Source organism: Plecotus auritus (genome assembly GCF_963455305.1).
Source record: "Plecotus auritus genome assembly, chromosome: 4".
In the NCBI taxonomy this organism is placed as follows: Eukaryota; Metazoa; Chordata; class Mammalia; order Chiroptera; family Vespertilionidae; genus Plecotus; species Plecotus auritus.
The window spans coordinates 97,391,728-97,418,780 of record NC_137775.1 but is presented as its reverse complement, the minus strand read 5'-3'; the positions used below and the strand labels follow the sequence as shown (position 1 = coordinate 97,418,780).

Sequence of the window (27,053 nt, the reverse complement as noted above, 5' to 3'; positions counted from 1 at the left end):
TCAGAGAAGGAAGGTCAGTGAGTCCAACTCCTTCGTTTTACAAATAATTGTGTTTTGTCTTTGGGAGAGGAAGTGACTAGCTGGAGGTGGAACTCAGGCCAGTGGTTTCCGAACTGTGTTCCAAGGAGCCCCAGGGTCCCGTGGGGCAGGGGGAGCAGGAGCAGGGGAGCGGGGAGAGGACACACGCCAAAGCCTTGGGGCCAGCAAGTCTATTGTCCATCTTTCACATGAGTTACTGTCTAAAATTTCATTTTAAAAAAAGCGTGGCAGGGATTTTTTATTTGAATTTGAATTTGAAAGCCACTGTTTGAGCCTAATCCCCTTAGTGTGCAGACAAAGAAGTCAAGGACCAGGTTCTGGCTGACTTACAGAAATCAGACAGCCCCCACCTTGTCCCCTGCCCGCCGCCCCCTCTAGGTCCTGGGAGCCCGCAGTGGCCAAGACCAGGGTCTGCCCTCGTGGCGCTGACATTCTCCTGGGGAAATCAAGCCACAAATAACCAAACATACAGAACAGTGTCAGCATGCATGCGCAAAGCGGGAAACAGAGCAGGAGAAGGCGTGGTGGGCGGTTAAGGTGACCTTCCGGTGGGCTGGTGGGAGGCCTCCCTGAGAGGGAGGAGGGGACAGGCTGAGACCAGCAGGGGCAGCAGCCCTGGGCACGAACGTGCCTGCCTTGTCCTCGTGGGCGGGAACTGGGCCTCTCAAGGACCTTGCCAAGCACGCGGCAGGGCCAGGAGCAGGGGCCCCACCCCTCAAATGTGGGTGCCACAGGACCCAGCACGACTCCTCCTCTGGGGATGGAGGAGGCCACAGGTGTTTTGTTGGCCTCGCACACCTGGTCGGGCGCTGCCTCGGGCAGCTGCTGCCATCCAGGGACTGAAGGCTTGCTGGGCCCTGGAGCCATGGGCAGCTGGAGTTATTGTCATTGGCAGGCGGTCAGGTGTTTCCGGGCAGTGGGCCGACTGGGACTCAGGAGCCAGTGCTGGGAGGACAAGGCGACCTCTGCAAGAACCTTGGCTCAGTAATTCTTTCCCTCGGTCACCCATGTGCCTGCCTTTGTCACACAGTCGAGGAATAAGCCACCCCAGGGCTGGTGAGGATGCAGCTCCCGGGAAGGAGATGTGCAGGTGTGCCATCCCTGCGGAGCGATGTGCCCGTGCTCTCAGGAAGGAAATGGCTCTGCTCCTTGTCACCGCGGGTCCTCCACCAGCCAGAGACCTGCCGCACACTCGTTTTTCCACCTGTAGCTCGGGGTGGGCCCACATCCCTTGGTCATTACGGTGAGGGACAAGAGGAGTCATGGGTGTTTCTGGCACAGTGCCTGGCAAATACTAGTCACACAGTAAGTCTGATGAACGAATGTTGAATGAGTGGATGAATAAGTGAAAAGAAAATCACCTTGAAATAGAAAAGCATAGGTTAGGTAAAGCAGCCTTTTTCATTTAATTAAAGAATGCCCTATGGAACTTACCAAGCTTATTAAAACAAAGATCACTGGACTCTGACCTGGTCTGATTAATATTTTTAATACGTAATTGTGGGCTTTTTTTTTTTTTTTTTTTCAAATTTTTATTAAGGTATTATATGTGTACATATCTTACCATTGCCCCCCACCCCCACCCCACTCCCATACATGCCCTCACCCCCCAATGTTTTGTATCCGTTGCTTACTCTTATATACATGCATATAAGTCCTTCAGTTGATCTCTTATTTCCCCCACCTCTCCCTAACCTTACCACTGTAATTTGACAGTCTGTTTGATGCTTTACTGCCTCTGTAACTATTTTTTTGTTCATCAGTTTATAATGTTTTTCATTATCCCCAAATGAGTGGGATCATGTGGTATTTTTCTTTCATTGACTGGCTTATTTCACTTAGCATAATGTTCTCTAATTCCATCCAAGTGCCTACAAATGGTAGTAATTCCTTCTTTTTTACGGCAGCATAGTATTCCATTGTGTAGATGTACCATAGTTTTCTGATCCAGTCATCTGCTGATGGGCACCTAGGCTGTTTCCAAATCTTAGCTATTGTAAATTGTGCTGCTATGAACATAGGGGTGCATATATCCTTTCTGATTGGTGTTTCTGGTTTCTTAGGATATATTCCTAGGAGTGGGATTACTGGGTCAAATGGGAGTTCCATTTTCAGTTTTTTGAGGAAACTCCATACTGTTCTCCACAGTGGCTGCACCAGTCTGCATTCCCACCAGCAGTGCACGAGGGTTCCTTTTTCTCCGCATCCTCGCCAACACTTGTCGTTTGTTGATTTGTTGATGATAGCCATTCTGACAGGTGTGAGATGGTATCGCATTGTCGTTTTGATTTGCATCTCTCGGATAATTAGTGACTTTGAGCATGTTTTCATGTGTCTCTTGGCCTTCCTTCTGTCTTCTTTCGAAAAGATTCTATTTAGGTCCGTTGCCCATTTTTTTATTGGATCCTTTATCTTCCTTTTATTAAGTTGTATAAGCTGCCTGTAGATGTTGGAAATTAAACCTTTATCAGTGATACCATTTGCAAATATGTTCTCCCATACAGTGGGGTTTCTTGTTGTTTTGTTGATGGTTTCTTTTGCTGTGCAAAAGCTTTTTATTTTGATGTAGTCCCATTTGTTTATTTTCTGTTTGGCTTCCATTGCCCTAGGGGCAGTATCACTGAAAAAGTTCTTTTGGCATATGTCTGAGATTTTGCTGCCTGTGGATTCCTCTAGTATTTTTATGGTTTCCCGTCTTATATTTAAGTCCTGTACCCATTTTGAGTTTATTTTTGTGTATGGTTTAAGTTGGTGATCAAGTTTCATTTTTTTGCATGTATCTGTCCAATTTTCCCAACACCATTTATTAAAGAGACTGTCGTGACTCCATTGTATGCTCATGCCTCCTTTGTCAAATATTAAATGCGCATATTGGTTTGGGTCGATATCTGGATTCTCTATTCTGTTCCATTGATCTATATGTCTGTTCTTGTGCCAGTACCAGGCTGTTTTGAGGACAGTGGCTTTGTAATACAGCTTGAAATCTGGTATTGAGATCCCTCCTACTTTATTCTTCTTTCTCAGGATTGCTGTGGCTATTCGGGGTCTTTTTTTATTCCAGATGAATTTTTGGAGAGTTCTTTCTAGGTCTGTGAAATACGCCGTTGGTATTTTAATGGGGAGTGCATTGAATCTATAGATTGCTTTGGGTAGTATGGACATTTTAATGATGTTGATTCTACCAATCCATGAACATGGTATGTTCTTCCATCTGTTTACATCTTCCTCTATCTCTTTTTTCAGGGTCCTGTAGTTTTCCGCATATAGGTCTTTTACCTCCTTGGTTAGGTTTATTCCTAAGTATCTTAATTTTTTTGGTGCAATGGAAAATGGGATTGCTTTTTTAGTCTCTCTTTCTGTAAGTTCATTGTTGGTGTATAGAAATGCCATAGATTTCTTGGCATTAATTTTGTATCCTGCTACATTGCCGAATTCATTTATTAAGTCTGTTAGTTTTTTTATGGAGTCTTTCGGGTTTTTTATGTACAATATCATGTCATCTGCAAATAAGGACAGCTTTACTTCTTCTTTTCCAATTTGGATGCCTTTTATTTCTTCTTCTTGTCTAATTGCAGTGGCTAATACTTCCAGTACTATGTCAAACAGGAGTGGTGAGAGTGGGCATCCCTGTCTTGTTCCTGTTCTTAGGGGAAATGGTTTTAGTTTTTGCCCATTGAGTATGATGTTAGCTGTGGGTTTATCATATATAGCTTTTATTATGTTGAGGTATGATCCTTCTATTCCCACCTTGTTGAGAGTTTTTATCAAGAAAGGGTGTTGGATTTTGTCAAATGCTTTTTCTGCCTCAATTGATATGACTATGTGATTTTTATCTCTCAATTTGTTTATGTGATGTATCACATTTATTGATTTGCGGATATTGAACCATCCTTGCATTCCTGGGATAAATCCTACTTGGTCATGGTGTATGATCTTTCTGATGTACTGCTGGATCCTATTTGCTAGAATTTTATTGAGGATTTTGGCATCTACATTCATGAGGGATATTGGCCTGTAATTCTCCGTCATTGTGTTGTCTTTATCTGGTTTTGGTATTAGGGTGATGCTGGCTTCATAGAAGGAGCTTGGAAGTGTTCCTTCCTCTTGAATTTTTTGGAATAGTCTGAGGAGGATAGGTTTTAGTTCTTCCTTGAATGTTTGGTAGAACTCTCCTGTGAAGCCGTCTGGCCCCGGGCTTTTGTTTGCCGGAAGCTCTTTGATGACTGCTTCAATTTCTTCCATAGTTACTGGCATGTTGAGCTGTTTAGATTCTTCCTGATTGAGTTTTGGAAGGTTATATTTTTCTAGGAATATGTCCATTTCCTCCAGGTTGTCCAGTTTGTTGGAATAGAGTTGTTCGTAGTATTTTTTAACAATCCTTTGTATTTCAGCGGGATCTGTTGTTATTTCACCTCTTTCATTTCTGATCTTGTTTATTTGGGTCCTCTCTCTTTGCTTCTTGGTGAGCCTGGCTAGAGGTTCATCAATCTTGTTTATCCTTTCAAAGAACCAGCTCTTGGTCTTGTTGATCTTTTGAATTGTTTCTTTGGTCTCTATGTCGTTTATCTGTGCTCTGATCTTTATTATTTCCTTCCTTCTGCTTACACTGGGCTTTTCTTGTTGCTCTTTTTCTAACTCTTTGAGTTGTTGGGTTAGGTAATTTATTACCCCTGTTTCTTGTTTTTTGCAGTAGGCTTGTAGAGCTATGAACTTCCCTCTCAAGACTGCTTTCGCTGTGTCCCATAGATTTTGGATTGTAGTGTTTTCATTGTCATTTGTTGTCATGATGTTTTTTATTTCTTCTTTGATCTCTCTGGTAACCCAGTCATGGTTTAATAGCATGCTGTTTAGTCTCCATGTGTTTGATTTCTTTGGGTTGTTTTTATTGTAGTTGATTTCCAGTTTTATGCCACTGTGGTCTGAGAAGATGCTTGATATGATTTCTATCTTCTTGAATTTGAAGAGACTTTGCCTATGTCCCAACATATGGTCTATCTTTGAAAATGACCCATGTGCACTTGAGAAGAATGTATATTCTGTGGCTTTGGGGTGAAATGTTCTGAAGATGTCAATTAATTCCATCTGGTCTAGTGAGTCATTTAGGATTGATGTTTCTTTGCTGATGTTTTGTTTAGAGGATTTGTCCAATGGTGATAGTGGGGTATTAAAGTCTCCTACTATGATTGTATTGCTGTCAATCTCTCCCTTGATATCCTCCAGGAGTTTTTTTATGTATTTGGGTGCTCCTGTATTGGGTGCATATATGTTTACCAGAGTTATTTCTTCTTGTTGGATTGCTCCCTTTAGTATTATGAAATGGCCTTCCTTATCTCTTGTTATGTCCTTCAGTTTGAGATCTAATTTGTCAGAAATAAGTATTGCTACCCCAGCTTTTTTTTCAGTTCCATTTGCCTGGAAAACCTTTTTCCATCCCTTCACCCTCAGTCTGTGTGCGTCTTTTTTTCTGAGGTGGGTTTCTTGTAGACAGCAGATATATGGGTCGTGTTTTCTTATCCAATCCGTTACCCTATGTCTTTTGATTGGGGCATTTAATCCATTTACATTTAAAGTTATTATTGATAGGTACTTATTTGTCACCATTCCTATTCTTTACCCCTGTGTTACTTCTTCACTTCCTATTTCTTTTTTTTTACAGCAGACCCTTTAGCATTTCTTGCATTGCTGGTTTGGTGGTAATAAATTCCCTTAGTCCTTTTTTGTCTGTGAAGCTCCTGATTTCACCTTCAATTTTGATTGACAGCCTTGCTGGGTACAGTATTCTTGGATTCAGCCCCTTCCTTTGCATGACTTTGTATATTTCATTCCATTCCCTTCTGGCTTGATGAGTTTCTGTTGAGAAATCAGTTGCTAGTCTGATGGGGGTTCCTTTGTATGTAACTTTCTGTCTCTCTCTTGCTGCTTTTAAGATTCTTACTTTGTCGTTGGTGTTTGCCAATTTAATTATAATGTGCCTTGGCGTCGGTCTTTTGGGGTTCATTTTGCTTGGGACTCTGTGAGCTTCTTGGATTTGTGTGTGTTTTTTCTTCCCTATATCTGGGAAATTTTCTGTCATTATTTCTTCAAAGAGGTTTTCTATTCCTTGCTCAGCTTCCTTTCCTTCTGGAACCCCTATTATGCGGATGTTGTTTTGTTTCGTGTTGTCCCAAAGTTCCCTTAGACTCTCCTCTTGCCTTTTAATTTTTTTTTCTAGAAGTTGCTTTTCTTGGGTATTTTTTTCCATCTTGTCTTCTAGCTCACTGATGCGGTCCTCTGCTTCTTCTAGTCTACTCTTGATGCTTTCTATTGAGTTCTTTACAGCAGCGATGTCATTTTTCATTTCTTCTTGGTTCTTCTTCATTTCCTCTTGGTTCTTGCTCATATTGTCGAATTTGTCTTCCATTCTTTTCAGCCACCTTATGACCATTTCTCTGAATTCTTTTTCTGGAAGGTTGCTTGCCTCCATTTCGTTTACTTCCTTTTCTGGTGATGCCTGCTTTTCTTTCATATGCGGGCTGCCTCTTTGTCTCCCCATGGTCTCTCTTCTCTGGGTGTCTGGTTATGTAGTTCTTTCTCTCCTTATCCCAGGCGAAATCTGACCTTTCCGTGGTGGAGTGTAGAGCTCCTCTGAACCCGTGTGCTTGCGCCAGTTGGGGAGCGTTGTTCTGGGGCTCGCAGCTGTTCCTGGGGTGCCGCAGTTGTGGATTCTCAGGCTTCAGATAAGCTCCACTTTCCGGATCAAGATGGCGCAGACTCCGCGTCCAACCCCGCAGCTCCGGGAGGGGACCCAGCCGCAGTTGGTGCTGCCAGGTCAGGGGAACCCCGTTCAGCAGTCCCCCACCTCCTTCTGGAATTCAGCTGTCTCCCAACCGGCCAACAAACACTCCTTGTGCGACCCTCAGCTGTTCTTTCTTTCTGCTCCGGGACAAGGCTCGGAACACGTCTGTCTATTCCGCCGCCATTATTCCCTTCTCTGATCCGTAATTGTGGGCTTTAATTGGCACAAAGATTTGTTTTTTCTTTTCTTTTTTAATTTTCTTGGTCTTTTATTTTTTTAATTATTATTCTTTTTAATCATCACCTGAGGAGTGAGGATATTTTTCCATTGATTTTTTAGAGAGAATGGAAGGGAGAGAGAAGGGGGAAGGGGTGAGAGAGAAAGAGAGAGAAAAATCGACGTGAGAGAGACACAGCTCAGGGTCTGCATCCATCCCTGTGGGAATAAAAAAGAAATAGTCCCTACAGTTCATTTATTTATTATTTAAAAAAATATATATTTTGGTTGATTTCAGAGAGTAAGGGAGAGGGAGAGAGAGACAGAAGCATCAATGATAAGAGAACCATTGATCAACTGCCTCCTGCGCACCCCCCACTGGGGATCAAGCCCGCAACCTGGGCATGTGGCCAAAATTGCACCTGGGATCCTTCAGTCCACAGGCTGACACTCTATCCACTGAGCCAAACCAGCAAGGGCTCATTTATTCATTCTTGAATACCTACTAAGAATACCTACTCAGTTTGACACTGAGCTAGGCAATAATAGGGGAGAAGGGTGTTCTTGTTACAGGTGCTCCCTGTCCTCAAGGACTGCAGCTGGCCAGAGCCTGAGGTGACTGGTGCACACTGTAGGGGTCAGAAGAAGCTAACAGCGGGGTGATCAGGGAAGGCTTTCAGGAGGACGCCCAGATCTTAAGCTGGGCTTTACAGTGAGGTCTGCACAGATGGTTAAAAAAATAAAAGTGAGCCCTGGACAGTGTTGCTCAGTGGTTAGAGCATCGGCCTCTGCACCCAAGGGTCTCAGGTTCCATTCCCATCAAGAGCATGTACCTGGGTTATGGGTTCGCTGCCCAGACCCGGTCGGGGTGTGTGCAGGAGGCAACCAATCTATGTGTCTCTCTCACATTGATGTTTCTTTCCCCCCACCCCCCCCCCCCGCCCCTTTCTTCCACTCTCTCTCAATGGGAAAAATATCCTCAGGTGAGGATTAACAACAACAACAACAAAGCGTGAGTAAGGGCAGAAAGCGGGATTGTGAACGGTGTGTTTACTGTAAGAGAAGAGACTGACCTGGCTTGAAAAGGGGCTTTGGGTCAGGGGCAGAGGAGCATGTGTGTGAAGATGCGACTTGGGTTCTGTTGCTCTAAAGGGAGACTTCCTGTCTCCCAGGGACATCTGAGCCCTTAGGAGGTGGCCTAAACTAGACAGACCAGCCCCTGGCCGTGCAGTGAGGCAGAGCTCTGAGAGATGGACAGGTGCTGTCCCTGGCGGAGCAGAGAACTGTGGTCTAAAGAACCTTGGCTCTGGGACCCTCAGGACTCGAGGCTGGCTCTGCTGTGTCCAGCTGTGTGACCTTGAGCAAGTTACTGGCTGAGTCTCAGTTTCCCCATCTGTAGAGAGGAGATGACATAGCACTTACCTCCAAGGCGTTCCTGAAGATTAAATAGACAATGAGGCCTCCGGGCCTGGCCCAGCGCCTAGCACCAAGGAGCAACCAAACGGGGGTAGCTTGTAAGAGCAGTAACCGGCGCGGTGGCTTCATGGGAACTTCAAGACTCATGAGACATGGACGGAGAGCGACGTGGTTAAAGGATCCAACTGGCTGAAGTCTTGGACAGAGGGGACAGTGAACAACGCCAGTCAGCAGACATGCATTCAATGACCATGGTTCTGGAAGAGGGCGGCATGGGTGTCCCTGCGCAGTGGTGAACTGATTTGGGAAATCCCAAATGAGGAGGTGCTCTGAGATGGCCTTTATTCTGTGTAGCAGAGCCTCACCTGGAGGTCCCTCCCCCGCCCCGCCGACACCCCTTCCGAAAACAACTCTGAAGACGGAAGACTGGAGTGTGACTAGCCCAGCTCTGTGCTAGACCCGTGTCCCCTCAGTAGTGCAGGGCATCAGTGGGGTGGTAGATGGTGGGACGGCCACCGCCTGGAAGGGGGTGTGGTTTCCATCTTGAAGCAGAATCTTAAAGGGAATTCTGGGCCCACCAAAGAAGACAGTCAGAAAGAACAGACAGGGGCAATGGCCCTGAGAACACCGTGAGGTTCCAGAGAACTTTCTAGACACATATCCTCTCTGCCTGTTTCTCAAGGTGATTACTAGATCCTTCGGTGGAAAGCTGGGGAGATGGTGCCTGGCTCCGGGGGGAGGTACGCAGGGGCAGGGTGAGGGCCCAGGGCCTGGGGAAGAGCAGCCACGGCGCCATTATGGGAATCCAGGTGATGACCCAGCAGCAGGCACTGCCGTTTCCATGACAACACGATATACAACAATCTGAACTTTTAAAGCCAGTTCTGTAGTAACTCTTAGGGTTGAAGGGTACGCATGGAAGATGATGATTACCCATACAAAGTACTGGGGGGTTAGTTTGTGTTTTTACGTAATTACTAGGTCACAGTTGTTTTGCTTTTGGCTAACGCCTGCAGTGCATTCAGAACAGAGTAGAAAAGGAGTTTTCTAGATATTCTAATTCTGGCTCATGCTGGCATCGACTGTGAGACCGAGGGCACACCCAGCCTTTACTCACTTCTCCAGCCATTCGGCCATAGTTATTGAGCGTAACCTCTATCCTGAGCTGGTTTTCTTGCCCGTAAACGGAGAGAATTAGCCTGGTCTTGTATTTTTGGTGTGACCGAGGCTCCTAGAGTCTTAGGGGCTTCAGGGCTGAGCATTCAGGGCTTCCTTCTGGGGTGCAGTGGACAACCCGACAGGTCTGAGACCCCGCTTGGCTTCAACCGGAACAGCCTGTGATGAGCTGTTCTGTGTACGGGTTTTCAATGGAGATCTTCTTTTGAACAAAGGCCCCCTGACGGAAAAACCACTGCCCAGAGGGTCTCTGTGGGCCGTCCAGGGGGACACTGCAGCCTGAAGCCATTGTTTTCCGTCAATGCCCCTGCAGGGGCGGCACAGAAATAACGAATAACAGCGGGGCACTGCCCCTCGCGCGCGCTGTCACTGTGAGGATAAATTGAGATGATAAGTGTGAAACCTGCTTGAGTGAAGGACTGCTGATAAGACAATAATTGCTATTACAGTGGAGTTGGGCATCAAAATTCACCCACAGGGTCACGCAGCCTATAATCCAGGTTACAACAGGGACCAGGCGGGAGCAGCAGGCTTCTAGGCTGGAGACCGAGACCCGCAGGGCTTCCCTGGGAACCCGGCTCTGCTTCAGGCGCCTCCCCAGGGTGCTGCTCCCAGCTCCCGGCCCCCACCGTGGTCCCTGCTGCTCACGGCAGGAGGCGCCTCACAGTGATTGGCTGAGCCGAAGGTTGTTGCTAGGCTACCCCGCTCAGTCCCATCCTCCTCCGCAGAGACCTTATTCGGGCACCTCCTGAACGGGATCCCCAGCTATTTAAATCGTCAGCTGACAGGTGCCTATCTTTCTAGGATTTTTCGCTCAGCGAGAGGCCTCGTGGAGGATGGGAAGGGAAGCCGCCTTTAGTCTGGGTCACCTTGAATAGCTGCTTCTCTGTCTGGACCTCAGTGTCCTCCTTCAATGGCGGGGGTTCATTCACTTATTCACTATTCACGTATGTATCCGTGTTTATTAAGTCTATCATGTCCCAGCACTTTATCAGGTGCTAGGGACAAAGAGATGAACAAGACAGAGACCATCCTTGCTCTCATGAAGAGAAGAAACTTTAGGCACTTAGCAGATAAATAAGATAAATGCATATCTAATCATTCACATCCTTCCCTTCAATGGTTTTTCTACCTCCCCCCTTTACCGACTAGATCTGTAGGCCCCCAAGTTGACAGGGAGGAGTGCTGTGGCCAACCATGCCTATCCTACATCTCACCATCCCCCCCCAAGCCCTGAAGCCGGTGCACCCCTCCTCTGCACAGTGCTTTTACCTGCTCTCCTCACCCACACGGAGCCTGTGCACACGTGGGTGAGGCGTGGGGCAGGAATCACTGCCCCCATTCAGATGAGAAAGCTGAAAGGCAGAAACAAGACGAAGGCTTTTCCATGGCCACCTGGGAGCTGCTGGCCTACTGATATCCAGCGCTTCTGTGTGCGGGGACTTTAAAAATGCCCGCCTCATAACAACCCCGTAACGTAAGTATTATTAGTCCCATTTTATAGGTGGCAAATTGAGGCTGGAAGAAGTTATGTGGCTGCCCAGATAGGATGCGGCAAAGCTGGGGTTTGAACCTAATCTGTCTGGCTTCAAAGTCAGAGCTCTTTCCAAGAAATGGATCTGATCTTAGAAAAGAGTGACTAAGATTTGGAGCAGCTTCCAAATGGCCTCAAAACCTCCCAGTCCCAGGATCTGGGTTATTTATTTTCCTACCGAAGCTTTTAGGAGCGTGGATTCATAAAACCTGCGGGATGGGCCACACTGGCCAAAGCTAACTCTGTTATCTAGCATCTGTCTGGGGTGATCTGGCTTTCAGGCTTTTATTGGGTCATTAAGTCAAGAAGCCTTTCCTTGTGAGCATCTCCATCATTTGCTTTTCCTCCCTGTAGGTTCTTATTTTCCTCTGTTCACACACTGAGCAATCACTGGGCTCACCAAGTGTGGTGGGAGGCCTGGTGGGCGTAGGTGAGCATGGCCCATCCCTGCCCTTGAGGAGCTCCCAGCTTATAACAAAGGCTTCTCAAGGGCCTTCTATGGGCAGAGCGCCACGATCAGCCACAGAGGGAGGGAAGGACCAGCCCTCAGACAATCTCCTTCTTGGCTTGGGAGACATAGTCACCATGCTTAGCTAATACAAAGTTGTGAAAGGACATGGCGAGTGTGGGCTGGGGGTGAGAGCAGCCAACCTTGAGTTTCCTGCTGTGCTGCTTTTAAATCCCGCCTGGCTGTGGTCAGTGTGGGACACTGTGTCTCAGAGCCCAGCAGCTTGGAAGGAGCCCTTTAACTGGGAGAAGGTGCTGGAAAGGACAGAGATGCATAGAGAAGCAAGCTAAATTTATCCCTCCTCACAGCACCCAGCAATTGCTATGCTTAGCATGTGACTTGCTACCAACAGAGACTTGTTAACCAGAAGATTAGTTGCTTTTGCCTCAGCTAGGAAGAGAGAGAAGGGGGGCGGGGGCGGGGGGTGGGCAGTGAGAGGCTCTGAAGACAGAGACACACAGACGGACCTGAAGAGAAGCAAGGAGAAGCGGAGATAAAGGCATCCTGTGGTATGAGTCCCCCGTGAGCAGCAGGAAAGAATATTAAACTGGCGCCTGAGTGGGAGAAATCAGACAATCTCCTGCCCCCTCCCTCCCTGGGTACGAGATCCTGGCTAGAGCATTGCTAGTTTCCAGGGGGCACTATTATCAGAGGTAAGTATATTGGAGATGTCGATGCTATTTCTATTATCTGGCCACTGCTCAGTCCCTGTCACCCACCACCCCCTCTGAACAGCTGAGTTGACTGTAAATGGATAATACACAAAAGCCATGGTCAAAATAAGCATTATGAGGCTAAATGTGTGCATGCTTTTGAGTTAGCACCCCCACCTCTGTCCCCACCCTAAGGAAAATAAGGAAGGACACAGGCAAAGAATTTAGCATGAGATTATTAATTGCAGCATGGCTTATAAAAGCAAGGAAACAAACTAATAGCCAACTCCTTCAGGGGACCTGCTCAGTCAATAATCTCATAGCCTTACAGTACTTTCCACGCTGCTTGTAAATGAGGTTATAAGTGGGTACTTATTGATGGGAAAGACATGATTTACTAGGTGAAAAAAGCAAGTTACAAAATAATGTAAATAGATTGACTCCATAAAAGTATTTTGTCAGTAAGAATAAATATAAAATATATAGTGTAGGAAGACATGTACCAAATGTTAATCTCTGGGCGGAGGGATTCCGAGTCATTTTAATTTTTTCCTTTTGCTTATCTGCACTTAAAACAATTTCCCCACAATGAACATGTGTTTCTTGTGCAATAAGAACAAACGTCCTTCCATCGGTCCCGGTGAGCTCCTCTTGCTGGGAGTCCAGGGGCGTTTGGGCAAACTGCTGTGGGTGCTCCTGGCTCCCAGCATTGTGGGAAGGCCACCAACTCCTTTCTGACCACTTCAGGTTGCTCATTGAGAATTCCAAAAGCAGCCTGGCCGGTGGTTCAGCTGGTTGGAGCATGGTCCTGTACACGGAAAGGCTGCAGATCCGGTTCCTGATCAGGGCACATACCCAGGTTGCGGGTTTGATCCCCTTTCGGGGCGCATGCAGGAGGCAACCGATCACTGTTTCTCCCCCCCTCTCTTCCTCCCTCTCCCTTCTTCTCTCTCTAAAACCAATGAAAACATATCCTCAAGTGAGGATTGAAAAACATTTCTAAAAACAGCATGTCCCCACTCGCATCCGACTCCCCTTCCCACTGGTCTTGTAGGAGAGAGCTCAGTGACCCCAAACCATGGTATCCGAATGCCCAGCTGTTTCGTAACCTGCTGGTGGGTTGGCTGCCACCCTCCCTTCAGGAAAAACGCTGTTTGTATCAGTCAACACACCGTAACGCTCACCTCGCCACAACTGCGGGCCTTCCCCCCTACAGGGAGACAGCTGAGATGCCCTGCTGCTCAGGTCAGTCCCTACTGCACATATGCAGCTGGGATTCTACATGTTGGTGAGAAAAGGCTGTCACCATGGCAACCCAGGCTCCCCAGCCTCTGGGATCAGTCCAACACCCAGGGAAAGACAGGTGGGCGGGAGTCAGAGCAAACACCGCCTGGCTCTCTCACCTCAGGAAGACACTTAGGGTTTCCCTGATTCAGTTTCTAGAGCGGAGAAATGATGCGGACGCTCCTTATCCTCTCCATCTCCAGGATCAGTGAGAATGACCAGTGACCTGTAAAACACAGGAGGAGCAGAGCATCACCAGCTTTGGTTTGTCCCCAGATTGCTGCAAATCACTTAAGGCCTCTGTGCCTCAGCTGCTGTATTTATAAACGAAAAGGTTCACCACCATAATTTCCCGGAGACATGGTCGGGCTCTGGTGAGAATCCCGGAATCGCAACCTTAGGAGGGATCTTAGCCCTAATGGTCCACCCAGGAGTCCCTTTGGTAAGCTCTCTGGCTGGGGAGCTTTTCCTGCCTCTGCTTGATTACCTGCAGTGGCAGAGAGCTCATGACCACACAACTTCCCAAGTAGCCATCGCTACGTGATGCTGATGGTGAGGCCGCTCTCCTGTGTGGGAGGTTTTACAATGAAATGTCTGTTTAAAACTTTAGCGGTCCTTTTCAGAGCCATTTCCACTCCTGATTTGCCCAGGGAGCTCCCACAAGGTAGAAGGTAGCAACAACAGGCAGGAAGCAGGTTCAGGCCGGACCCTGGAAGCCTGCGGCTTAGTTTAGTGGAAGGAGTATGGGTTCCGGGGTCACTCGAGGTTAAAATCCCACTTTGTCCACATAGCACATAGTTGACCTGGGCAAGTTATATTACCTCTCCGGGCCTCAGTTTCCTGACCAGTGGGATGAGGAGAGAGATACCTGCCTCAGAGCACTGCTGTGCGACTCCAGCACCATCGCACATCTTAGCAAGTCTACAACCCGAACTTCCCTGGTGGGATTCTCAGGATCCGGGAGGCAACTTACACCTCCCTCTGCCACCCCCTGAACGACACGTCCGCCCTCCCTGGCTGTGCTCCTCTCAGAAGGAGGAGAAGGTGACCTCCTCCTGGGCGCCTGTGGGACAGCCTGGCACAGCCGTCTCCAGGGTTCAGGACCTTCTCCCTTTCGGGCCTGTCAGGGGCCAGAAAGGGAAGATGATGTAATAGTTTTAGGACAAAGTTCACCCCTCCCTGAAATTCATCTGCCCCAAGGCCAGCACGCCCTCCCTGCACACAGATGCAGCTGGCACTAAGCCAGTGCCCCAGGTGTCACTGGTGAAGGCTTTCAACTGTGTCAGTGGTGTGTGTGTGTGTGTGTGTGTGTGTGTGTGTGTGTGTGTGTGTGTTTTGATGGGAATCTCAGATAGGACAAAAGGTCTCTCAGACTCCAAAAGAATGTTGTCTGGTGGGGGACAGCAGGCTTGTGACAGGAGCTGGGGAAGCTCCTTGGGGTAGGAAAGTGGTCCTTTGTCTCCCTCTGCCCTGGGATCTCTGGGGCCAGCGACTCAGTTCTACCGTGTCTGCTCTCCTCCTGAGCAGAACGACAGGTGGGTCCCTTCTCTGCCTCAGAATTCTAGGTCTTCCCATTTGTTGGCTGCAGGATGAGATGGGAAATCACCGTTGACCTCGCTTGGCCACGGCCGCTGACCTCCCGCTCCTCTCTGCTTCCTCCACAGATGAGTACCTGCGAGTCCTCAATGTGGGTGTGGCTGAGGCGAAGAAGTCCTTCCTGGGGCCCCTGGCGCCCTCCTGCAGGATGGTGCAGATGATGCGGCAGTTTCTGTACCAGGCCCTGCCTGAGGACTCCTACAAGGCTGCCAACGGGAAGCTGCACGTGAGCCTCACCCGCTTCACCGATGGAGAGAGTGTAGTGGTTTCAGAGTACACGTCCAAAGAGGAACTCATCGAGGCAAGAGGGCAGCGCGGCATGGGGCGGGGCCTGGTGTAGGGCGGGGCTTGAAGTGGGGGCAGGGCTGTGGAGTGCAGTGGGGAAGGGCAGGTGGGAGGGTTGGAGGGCCGGCTGGTCCTGCTTCTCCAGCCTTCTACCACCTTCCTCATCTACCTGTGCCAACAAGAGCAAACCACACACAAAGCTGCACTGTTCTAGCCTCATTAACATAGCTCTTAGCTGAGTTGCTCTTGCTGGGGAGGGCTGGGGTATACCCAATTTTCTTTCATGACAAAGGGGTTACGCTGCATGACTCTGTCCCATATTTCTCTTCCCCTCCCCTCCTCTGAAGACAAGGCCCTTGCCACCCATCCTCACAGCCCCACACTGGCCTGGCCATGATCCTGGGGTGGAGGGTGAATAGGCAATGCCTGTGGATACCTCCTCCGCCACCTCATGTCCCTGGGTTTGTTACACCAACTCTTCAAGACTTTCCTCTCCAGCCTTCTACCACCTTCCTCGTCTACCCGTGCCAACCACCTTTGCACCTGCTGTGTCCTTATCACTCCCCTTCACCTGCCTGAAAAGACTCCAGTCATTCCTGCTGGAACTTTCCATCTGCCCGCCCCAACCCCCCTGAGCTGGGTGCTCCTCCTTTGCGGCCACAATGCCCATGCTCACTTCCATCACAGCACCTGTCACCCTATACTGTCACCTACTTGCTTACTCCCCCTCTTGCAGCATTCCCAAGGGTGGGCATCTCACCCTCCTTTGATGCCAGGACCTGGCCCAAGCCGGATGCACAATGATGGCTGTTGAATCCCATTGAGTTTGTGGAACTTTGGTGCCAGAAGGGACCCTGGAGATCACGGAGGTCACCCTCTCCCTTTAAAGCTGGGACCAAGGACCCAGCTAGTCAGGGCCAGGACAAGGGCTGAACTTGGGAGGAAAGCAGGGCATCCACCTTGGGTTTAAGGAAGGCGAGGCTGGCTGTGCCCTGGGGTTTGCTTGCAGGTGCCCCCAGCACCCAGGGCCTCAGGCGTCTCAGCCCTCTTCTCCCCCCGCAGGCTCTGTACTGCAGCTGCTTTGTCCCTGTGTACTGCGGCCTCATCCCCCCGACCTACCGCGGAGTGGTGAGTGCTGCGGCGTGGGTGGGGCTGAGCCAGGGCCCAGGGGTGCCTCAGGCCCTCAGACCACAGCTGGGACAGGAAGGGGTGGTCTCAGAGTTCAGCTGGAAGACCAGGAGTTGGAAAGGTTCTTATGTTTTCCCACTCAGAATGCCCACATACTAGTAGATGGACTTCTGGGGCCTTCAGAGGAACTTTCCCAACGAGGCTGGGCTTCTCTGTGGATGCACCGATCCATTACTGAGCCCAGCAAATCAAGATGCCTCCGACTTTACAGACCTTCCCGGGCTTGACAGGGAGCCTAGGACGCAGGCCCTGCACCCTGGGGACCTGGAATCTTGAGTGATGGGGACCTTTGAGGTCATCTAGGCTAGTGCCTCGCAAACTTCCATGTGCCCACGAGTCACTCAGGGGTCTTGTAAAATAATGCAAATCCTGCCCCAGTAAGGTCTCGGGCAGGGCCTGAGACTGCGCCTGGAATGGGCTTCCACTGAGCCGGCGCTGCTGGTCCCCAGACCACACTCTGAGTCAGAAGGTCTAGCCCACCACCTCCTCATCTTATGGAGAAAATGAGGTCCGGACAAGGCTCAGCTCTAGCTGGAGCCCAGCTTGCATGTCGGTGTAGTTCTCAGTGACCCCAGAGGGTCGGCGCCTTTGTTCTCAGCTGAAGAACCAAAACCCCAGAGGGGAAGGGCCTGGAGGGTGGACGCATGGCCAGTCCAGGTGCCTGGCCTCGGCAGAGGGGCAGCTTGGACCGCAGCGTCTGGGAGGAGCTGTTTCATACCTGCTCAGCCCGCCACGCGTGCTCCTCCTTAGAAGGCTCTGTTCCCGTCTGGCCTCAGCAGTTGAGGGGCTCCGGGGGGCGGCCTGGGAGGGGTGGCTGTGACCGGGGGCACTCGCTTCTGCTTCATCCAGGGTGTGGCTGCCCCTCCCCACAGAGGCCTGGGAGCCCCTCCTCAGCCCCAGGAAGATGGCTGGGGGAAGCCCGTAGGGACAGAGCCCTGGGCAGGAGTCCAGAGGCCACCGGGTTCCCTGAGTGACCTTGGACCTGTCACTCAGCCCCGGGCCTCAGTGTAGGGCTTGTCCTTGTGTCCTCCCCACGTGGGGAGGGGACCTCCGGCCAGGGGTGCATTTCTCACTCTGCCCCCACAGCGGTACATCGACGGCGGCTTCACGGGCATGCAGCCCTGCGCCTTCTGGACGGACTCCATCACCATCTCCACCTTCAGTGGCCAGCAGGACATCTGCCCCAGGGACTGCCCCGCCATCTTCCACGACTTCCGCATGTTCAACTGCTCCTTCCAGTTCTCCCTGGAGAACATCACCAGGATGACCCACGCCCTGTTCCCCCCAGACCTGATGGTGAGAGAGAGGGGCCTGGAGGGGCAGGGGTGGGGGTGGGGAATGCAACAGGGAAGCCAGTGGGGCCCACTCAGTTTCCATGTTTCCTCCCCTCGAATGTTCCCTTAAACTTCCTCCTAGACCTGCGTCCTGGCCTTTTCGCTAATGAGCTGTGTGGCCTTGAACAAGTCCCCTAAGGGCTGCCAGCCTTAATGTCCTCCCCTGTAAATAAGGTGATGTCAGAATCACTGATGGGATGACATCCACTCTGATGTATGATGTCAGGTCAGCAAACTGTGGCCCAGGGGCTCCAACCCTCACCCCTGGTTTTTGTACAACCTGTGAGCTAAGTGTGGGCTTTCCACCGCTAAAGGCTGTAAAATGGGCGGTGAACACACAATACAGTGTACAGATGATGTGTGTAGAGTTGTGCACCGGAAACCTATATAATTTTGTTAACCAGTGTCACCCCAATATATTCAGTAAAAAGAAAACATAAAATAAAATAAAACAAATGACTGTAAAAAAAAGATGATGATGATGAAGAAGAATGAGGAGGAGGAGGGGATGAGGAGGAGAAGGAGAAGGAGAAGGAGAAGGAGAAGGAGAAGGAGAAGAAGGAGAAGGAGAAGGAGAAGGAGAAGGAGAAGGAGAAGGAGAAGGAGAAGGAGAAGGAGAAGGAGAAGGAGAAGGAGAAGGAGAAGAAGAAGAAGAAGAAGAAGAAGAAGAAGAAGAAGAAGAAGAAGAAGAAGAAGAAGAAGGAGAAGAAGAGAAATGGCAGACTATGTAAGGCCTGCAAAGCCCCAAATATTTACTACCTGGCCCTTTACAGAAAAGGCTTTGCGGGCAATATCTCATGTGATCCTTCAGCATCCTCTGCGATAGATGCTATTATTACCCCATTTTACAGATGAAGAAACTGAGGCTGTGAGAGGTTACATCCACAGAGCCACACAGCCAGTAAGTGGCAGCACTGGGATTTGAACCCAGTCTCCAAACTTTGCTTCTCATATGGTCCAAATGCACTTTCCCTGCTTCTGCTATAAACATCTCGGTGTCTCCCGCCAGAGGAAGCTGGTGGGCAGCTGCGCAAGGTTTAGCACACTGATGTAGTGTCACTATGGACACAGGAACTGCTCCCAGTCCTTGGCAGAGAGTGAGGGATGGGAACTGGACAGGCACATTTTGAAGAGCCCATCAAATAGGTGAAAGTAGATGCTTTGGTGAGGGGACCATGGCTGTTGCTGTCGCTGCAGCCTGAGTCTCCTCCTGGTGTGCCCACCTTGCAGGTCCTGCACAATTACTACTACCGAGGGTACGAAGATGCCGTTCTGTACTTGAGGCGGCTGAGTAAGTACCACGTGGAGCCCCAAGGAAGGGAGGCCCGGAGGGTGGGCAAAGGTAGGACGTAGGAGAGTTGAATAGGGGAGCATGTGACCTGGAGAGCCAGAAGTGGGTGCAGGACTGACAGCATGCATTGTCCAGGACAGGCCACTGCGGCCAGAAATGAGGATCTCCGTGCAAAAGCAGTGTTTAGGTTAACTGATGGGACAGTTCTGGATATAAAAACTATGTTTAGGAAATACATAGCTCGTATCTTCCATTTTCATGTCATTTCATTATTTTCCAAAAGAGCCGTATTGTTAATGTAGAAACTACATGCGACAGGTTTATGTTTATCTAAGACTCTGAAGGACATGTGCCTCGGCCTGTGTTGGTTTGGAAGTCGTGGTCCCGCACCCATGTTTCCTCTGTGATTTGGTAGAAGGAAGACTCTGATGACATGTATAACACACTTTACCATGAGGAAGGTCATGACAAACATCTCTGTTAAATGGAAAGAAAAAAGCTTCTCCATATTTAGAGTTAATTTCCAAGAGAAGGGATTCTTGGCTCAAAGGGCGTTTCCCCAACGTTCTACCACAAGTTTTCCCATAGTGCCCCAGGGTCTTCATGATTGTCCTCTGGGCAGTTAGCTGCACAGAACACTGTTTGACCATCCCTTGGAGTTTCCAAATGTTCACTGTTATCAGCAATGCTGTGATGTACTTATTGTGTGTGCAGATTTAAGAAATATTTTGAAAGTGAGATTAAGGTGTTAAATGAGGTTTTTTTCCCCAGGATATATTCACTTTTTCCCCTTCACAATTGCTTCCTGTTTTCCCAAGCTCCCATTGTCCTGACTCTACCTTCTCCTGGGTCCTTTCTCCCAACAAGGGTCGAGGGTGGGAGAGATGGGGGCTCCGAGGCAAACAGCCTGGGCCAGGATTCCATCCCTCCAGCTGTGTGAGCTCAGGGAAAACACTCCCCTCTCTGAGTCTTGGTTTCCTAATCTGTAAAAAGGGTTGAGATCCTGATTCCTGACACCTACCAACTGTGCCATCTGAGCAGGTAAATAATCTCCTGGGGCCTCAGTTTTCTCATCTGTGTAAGAGGCGGACCAGGGAACCTCCTCAGAGGGTATTGTGAAGATGAGGGGAGCAAAGCCACGGACAGCCCTCAGCACAATTCTCCAGTAGCTGGCAGTTCTTACTGAGGACATCAGAGTCCCATGTCCTTGCCGTGTCAAGCCAGTCACTGCCCTCTCTGAGCTCAGAGACAGGCCCCTCCTCTCACCCCTCTGTAGGACAGACTCCTTCTAACCCTGCCTCCTCTGACAACTCCCCCATCCTCATTTACACAGGTGACAGCTATGAAAAGTGAGCCCCAAGTATCCAAAAGGTGAACAACATGAGGGATGTCATGGGGGGATAGAGATGGGGCCTCAGGAATAGGAGGTGCTGGCTGGGGCCTAGGGTCCTTTCTGCTACCAGCTGGGGAGCCCTTCCACTCTCCTCAATGATGGTATAGGCTGGGGACTTGGGGTTTAGGGAGACCCCCTGATTTGGGGCTCAGATCTTGGAGAAGACACCAACTCCCTGCCCCAGGAGACCCCTCTACACCCCGGTTCCAGCCTGGCTACCAGGCTACTCCATACTCGTCTCTCCCCTGAACTTTTCCTTCTCTTTCTCTCAGGGCAGGCCCTGGGGAACATGTCCCCCATTTCTCAGTAGCACCTTCTCCAACCCTTCTGCCTGCGGGGGGAACCCAGCGCCATCCCCCCTCCCTTCCCCTTAGCTGGTGGGGACATGAATGGTGTCCTAAGCACAAGGCTGAAACCCTGCATTTCAGGCCTCCACTCCTGACTAGGGCAGTATGTGGAGGGTGGCAGGATTCCCCAGGGGCCCTGGCACCACTCCCAGTAGGAAAGACGCTAAAGGAGACGCTGTCTCATGCTGGCCACCGGCCAGGGTTGCTTCCTCTTCCATCTGCCAGTTCGGGGCTTTCTCAGCGCAGGTTTCAGGCCCCCCCCCAAAGCCCCTGGGGTTTAGTTGGGCTGGAGTTGCCTCCTTCACAGAGAGCGCGGAGTACCCACCCAGCCTGAGGAAGTGCGGTTTTAATCCCCACCCGCCATCCAGTCCACTCCAGCCTCCCGCCCAACCGGAGGGTGGTCAGCTCCGCAGGAAGCTGCACCCACAGGTGTCACCCCCTCCCTCCTGAGGGCTCACCTCCACCTCACTATCCCTGCTGCTGGGCAAGTCTCCCTCCATCTGCCTCCCTGCAGCGGCCTCCTGCCAAAGGGAAGGGCATGCTTGCCGTGTGCTTAAGGACCCACATCTCACACACACACACACACACATACACATATACACACACTTACACACAGACACACACACACACACAGTTATATACACAGACACAGACATACACAAATACACACACAGACACACACACAGTTATATACACAGACACAGACACACACAGTTACACACACAGACACACACACACACACACACACACCTGTGAAACAGGGGCTGTGCACCTGGACACTGAGTGAGGTTGGAGCTCAGAGGATGCCATGTCTAAAAATAGCCACATGGCATCCAGACCTATCCAGCCAAACCTACCTTCCTTCTTCCCTCCTTCCTGCCTTCCTGCCATTCTTCCTTCTTGCTCCCTCCCTGCCTCTCATAATTTGATGTGTACACACACACAGTTACACACACACACACACACACACACACACAGTTATATACACAGACACAGACACACACACACACACAGACATACACACACACACACACACACACACACCCCTGTGAAACGGCTCCCCCATCGGAATGGTGAGCAATCTATCATGCCTAGTTTCCTTGTGCCCCTCAGTGACTCCTCGCACCTCCCCTCAACCACCCCCAACCCCCAAGCAACCTCTGATCTGCTTTCTGTCATTATAGATTAATTGCATTTTCTAGAGTTTTTGATAAATGGAATCGTATAGTGTGAAACCTTATTTTTGGCTGCATTCTCTCACTCAGCGTAAATTATTCAAAGATTCACCCATGTCGTTGCGTGATATAAATAGTTCATTCCTTTTTACATTCCATTCCCTTGTATGACTATACCACCGCTCATTTAGCCATTCACCTGTTAATGGACATTTAAGTTGTATGCATCTCAGGCTATTATGAATAAAGCTGCTATAAATACTCATATATGTGTCTTAGTATGGACATATGCTCTTATTTCTCTTGGGTAAATACCCAGGAGAGGAATGATTAGATCACATGGTAGATGTGTTACATATATAATTATGATAATTATGTTGTATTATATAATTACATATAATTTGCATATATAAAATCGTGATAAGAACACATAACATAAATGTACCATCTCAAACACTTGCAATGGACAGCTCAGTAGTGCTAAGCATATTTACTTTGCTGTGCAGCTAACCTCCAGAACTTTTTATCTTGCAAAACTGAAACTATACCCACTGGCCCCAAACTCCCTATTTCTCCCCCGCCCAGGCCCTGGCAACCACCGCTCCTCTTTGTATTTCTACGGGTTTGACTACTTTACGTTCCTCACATATAGTATTTGCCTTTTAGTTCACTTATAATGTTCTCAAGGTTTATCCATATTGTAGCATGTGACAGGATTTTTAAGGCTGAATAATATTCCAGCGTGTGTATATACCACATTTTATTTATCCATTTATTCAACAATGGACATATGGTTGCTTCTACCTCTTAGCTATTGTAAATAATGCTGCAATGGGAGGGCATGCAAATATCTCTTTGAGATTTGATGTTCAATTCGTTTGGATATGTACAGATTGAGGCACATTCCCAGAATGTAGATTTAACTTTTTGGGAAACCACCACACGGTCTTCCACAGTGGCTGTATCATTTTCCATTCTCTCCAGCTGTGTATGAGAGCTCCAGTTTCCCCCACTTTTCACCAGCACTTGGTGTGGCAGGTCTTTTAAGCCTGAGCCGTTCTGAGAGGCGTGCAGGGTGTCTCGCTGGTTCGAATTTGCCTTTCCCTGGTGGCTGATGATGCTGAGCATCTTTTCATTTGCTTATTCGTTGTCCAAATAGCTTCTTTGGACGTGTCTGTTCGACTCTTTTGCCCATTTCCCCCTAGACCTTTAATACGCTTTATTTTCAGGACAGTTTTAGATTTACAGAAAAATATAAAAATAGTACAGAGTTTCTACACATGCCACATCCAGGTTTCCCTATTGTTAGATGCTATAGTATGCTTATTAACCAAAATCTATACTTTGCTCAGATTTCCTGAGTTGCTGCCTGACGTCCTTACTCTGACGCAGGACCCCATCCAGGAGAGCGTGTCATGTTCCCTCAGACTCCCCTTGTTTTTAATGACTGGCAGGTGTGAGTCCTGGCCAGGTACTTCGTAGAATGTCCCTCAGGTGGGGTTTGTCTGATGTTTGCCCCATGATTAGACGGGGTCATGGGTTGGAGGAAGGAAGACCGAAGAGGCAAAGTGCCGTTCTCAGCACGTTCTATCAAGGGCGCCTGCCGTCCACCCGACAGGTCACTGATGGTGTGACCGTGGTCACCTGGCTGTAGCGCTGCTTGCGAGGCTCCCCTTGTGACGTCACTCTTCTCCTCTTCCCACGCACTGCTTTCCGGAAGGAGGTCTACGCATAGCTCACACGGAAAAGGCCAGGAGCCCTTCTCCACACCCTGAAGGTCCGGACGTCCACATAGTGTGTGGGCTGCTTCTGCGTGGGAGATGGGTCTTGCCTGCGTCACTTACGCAATCGTTTGTTGGTTTATGTATGAACTCCTGGGCACTTATTTTATACTTTGGGTTATTATTCAACTCTAATTTTTTACTCAAATTGTCCCAGCTTTGGCCATTGGGAGCTCTTGCAGTTGGCTCTTGGCCCATTTAAAAAACGGAATTGCTTGTTTCTCATGTAAGAGCATTAACGAATTCTAGATAAATGCCCTTTGTCAGGAATACTATTTGTAAATATTTTCTCCTAGGCTGCGATTCCTCTGATGAGCAGCTTTGGAATCTACCCAGTTTTGCCTGTTTTAGACAACTTGCCCTGGGCCCCTCTACTTGTCTGCCTCAATCCTGGCCCCCTCTTCTCACTCTGCTTTCCCTCCCTGGGAGTCTCCTGCACAGCCACCATCACAGCCCCAGTGACTGCCCGGGTGGGCTCCCAATACATATGTATCTCTAACACCCTTCTCGTCTCTGGGATCCAAATCCACATGCACACTGCCCACTTGTCTCTCCTTGGGCATCTCCAAGGCCCCCTAAATTCAACATGTCCCAAAACAAGCTCCTAACCTAAGCTCTCCTCCCTCCCCACTGGCCTATCCCTCCCATGGCCTATTCTCAGCAGACAGCGCCAGCATCCATTAGACTGTGTGAGCCACCTACCTCCCCTCAGCCCCCGATCAATCCCTCACCAATCCTCATCCACTTACCTCCTAAACAGAACTTCTACTTCCTTCTACCTTCTTCCAGGCACAAGCCCCACACACCTCTCCGCAGCAACCTGACAGGTTTCCCTGGCCCCCTATGCCCTTGTCAGTGAGTTTCCACACCACAGCCACAGTGACCTTGTCAAAGCCAGAGTCAGGTGGGCCCCTCCCTGCCTAGAAGTCTTCATGGTCTCCATGGAAATTAAGAGTCCTCAGTGCTGCCTACCAGCCCTTGAGCGATCTGGTCCCTGAACCTCAGTCCCATCCCCAGCCACAGTGCCCACCCCCCCCCCCCCCCCAGGCTCCAGCCACAGTTAAGTCCTTCCTGCCTCCTTCTCTCCTAGTGCCATGTTCCTCCCCTGCCTATCACTTGTCTTGATTAAAACTTGAGATTATTTGGGTGGTCAGGGCCTGTCCCCACCCAGGGCTGTAAGCTCCAGGGGAGGAACCATCACACCTGTTTCTGTCTCCTTCACCTCCTCAGTGCCAGGTATAGTGCCTGGCACACAGAGATGCTCAATAAATATCCACTGAATATGTGGATTAATCCACAGACAAATACTCAATGTCAATCCAAGTAAGTAAAGAAAGGCCACTGGTGAGACATAATCCTATTTATGACAGTAACTTGGAAAAGCATTCTTTGCAAACACCACGCTGATGTCAGAGGTTAGAAATGCCACCTGTGACCCATGCTTGTTTTTCCTAGATGCTGCTTACCTCAATTCTCCCTCCAAGAGGGTGATTTTCCCCCGGGTAGAAGTGTACTGCCAGATAGAACTCGCCCTTGGCAACGAGTGCCCGGAACAGAGTAAGCCAAGCCTCCAATCAGAGCAGGCCCGTCTGGAAGAATCCACGCAGCTTCCCACACAATGGGATCCCAAAGAGCAAGAAAGCGGTGGCCATGGTCCACTTGTGTCCCCACCTATACAGACACCTGAATCCACACAGGAGTGGCCTGTGGAGTCACCCGCTTCACCACCTGTCTCTTCATCTGAGCAGTCGCCTGCATCGACACTGGGCTCTTCATCATCATGCTCTCCAGCTGACTTGCCACCTGTATCACTCCCAGCTGTGCCCTCACCGCCCAGCTCAACACCTGGTCTGTCACCTGTGTCACCACAGAAGCAGGTACAACTGACTGAATCACCACCCGAGTCCCCACCCTCCCAGCCATCTCTGTCACTCAGGCCACGTCCGGGGCCTTCAGCTGGGGGGGCACCTCACACGTGGCCTCGATGTTCTTCGACATCACCTGCACAGCCACCGGTGGAGGAGCTGGGCTCAGCACAGCCCCAAGGTAGGGACCCTCTGGCTTCTCAGGGCTCCTCAAGGTTTCCTCTTGTCTGCAACCCTTTAGCAAGTATATGACAACATGGTGGCCCACACCATTGCTTCCGAGGGCAGGCAGCCACAAGGGGGCAGTGTACCTGAGAGTTGTTCATTTCTGTAGCCCAGTGAGTCTCCAAGTGAGGTTTCCAAGCAGCAGCAATGAGAATGTTCAGGCCCTACCACATACCCGCTAAGTGGCAGACTCTGGGGGTGGGGCCAGTTGTCCTTCCTTCAAGGCCTCAAGTGGCTCCCTGGCTGCTTTCCTCTGGGACTGCTTCCTGGTAAATGCTCTTGTGTCCAGGACGGTGCTACTCAAAGGGTGGTCTGTGGACACTGCCGGTCTCCTAACTAGCTGTCACTAGATCACAATGAAATGGGCACGGAAATTGAGAGAAGCGTTTAGAAATGTGTAGCGGGGTGGGGTGGGGAACCTTTTTTCTGCCAACGGCCATTTGGATATTTATCACATCATTCGCAGGCCATTCAAAATTATCACTTAAAAATGAACCTGCTATGTTTGGTCAAACATTTAATTAATGTCTTGGCAGGGCCAGACCAAGTGATTTCTCGGGCCGTGTAAGGCCCTCGGCTGGATGTTCCCCACTCCTGGTGGCAATGAGACGGAGCCATGGCGGGGAAGGGCTTCCCTCATCCCACAAACACACTAGTCCCGTGGTGGGCAAACTGCAGCTCGCGAGCCACATGCGGCTCTTTGGCCCCTTGAGTGTGGCTCTCCCACAAAATACCATGGCCTGGGCGAGTCTATTTTGAAGAAGTGGTGTTAGAAGAAGTTTAAGTTTTAAAAATTTGGCTCTCAAAAGAAATTTCAATCGTTGTACTGTTGATATTTGGCTCTGTTGACTAATGAGTTTGCCGACCACTGCCCTAGTCTATGTGGGTTGTAAATAAGATTTTTTAAAAAACTGGCTCTTTGCTGCAGATAGTTTGAGAAGCGCCATTCTAGGGGCTGCAAAGAGGAGCAGT

General features: G+C 49.6%; 1 protein-coding gene across 6 annotated transcripts in view; it reads left to right on the top strand.

Annotated features, from left to right (window-relative positions):
• Positions 1–27,053, top strand: part of PNPLA1 (patatin like domain 1, omega-hydroxyceramide transacylase) — a 45,456-nt gene that overhangs the window by 9,119 nt on the left and 9,284 nt on the right. For 3 of the 6 annotated variants that reach the window (XM_080665468.1, XM_080665467.1, XM_080665469.1), the window contains exons 2-6: positions 15,266–15,498; positions 16,545–16,610; positions 17,757–17,966; positions 19,235–19,295; positions 25,447–26,037. In XM_080665468.1, coding sequence (XP_080521594.1) covers positions 15,266–15,498; positions 16,545–16,610; positions 17,757–17,966; positions 19,235–19,295; positions 25,447–26,037 — 1,161 coding nt within the window. Of the gene's footprint in view, positions 1–14,889; positions 15,137–15,265; positions 15,499–16,544; positions 16,611–17,756; positions 17,967–19,234; positions 19,296–25,446; positions 26,038–27,053 lie in introns of those variants that run through there. The other 3 variants (XM_080665471.1, XM_080665470.1, XM_080665472.1) reach the window with 2 other exon arrangements.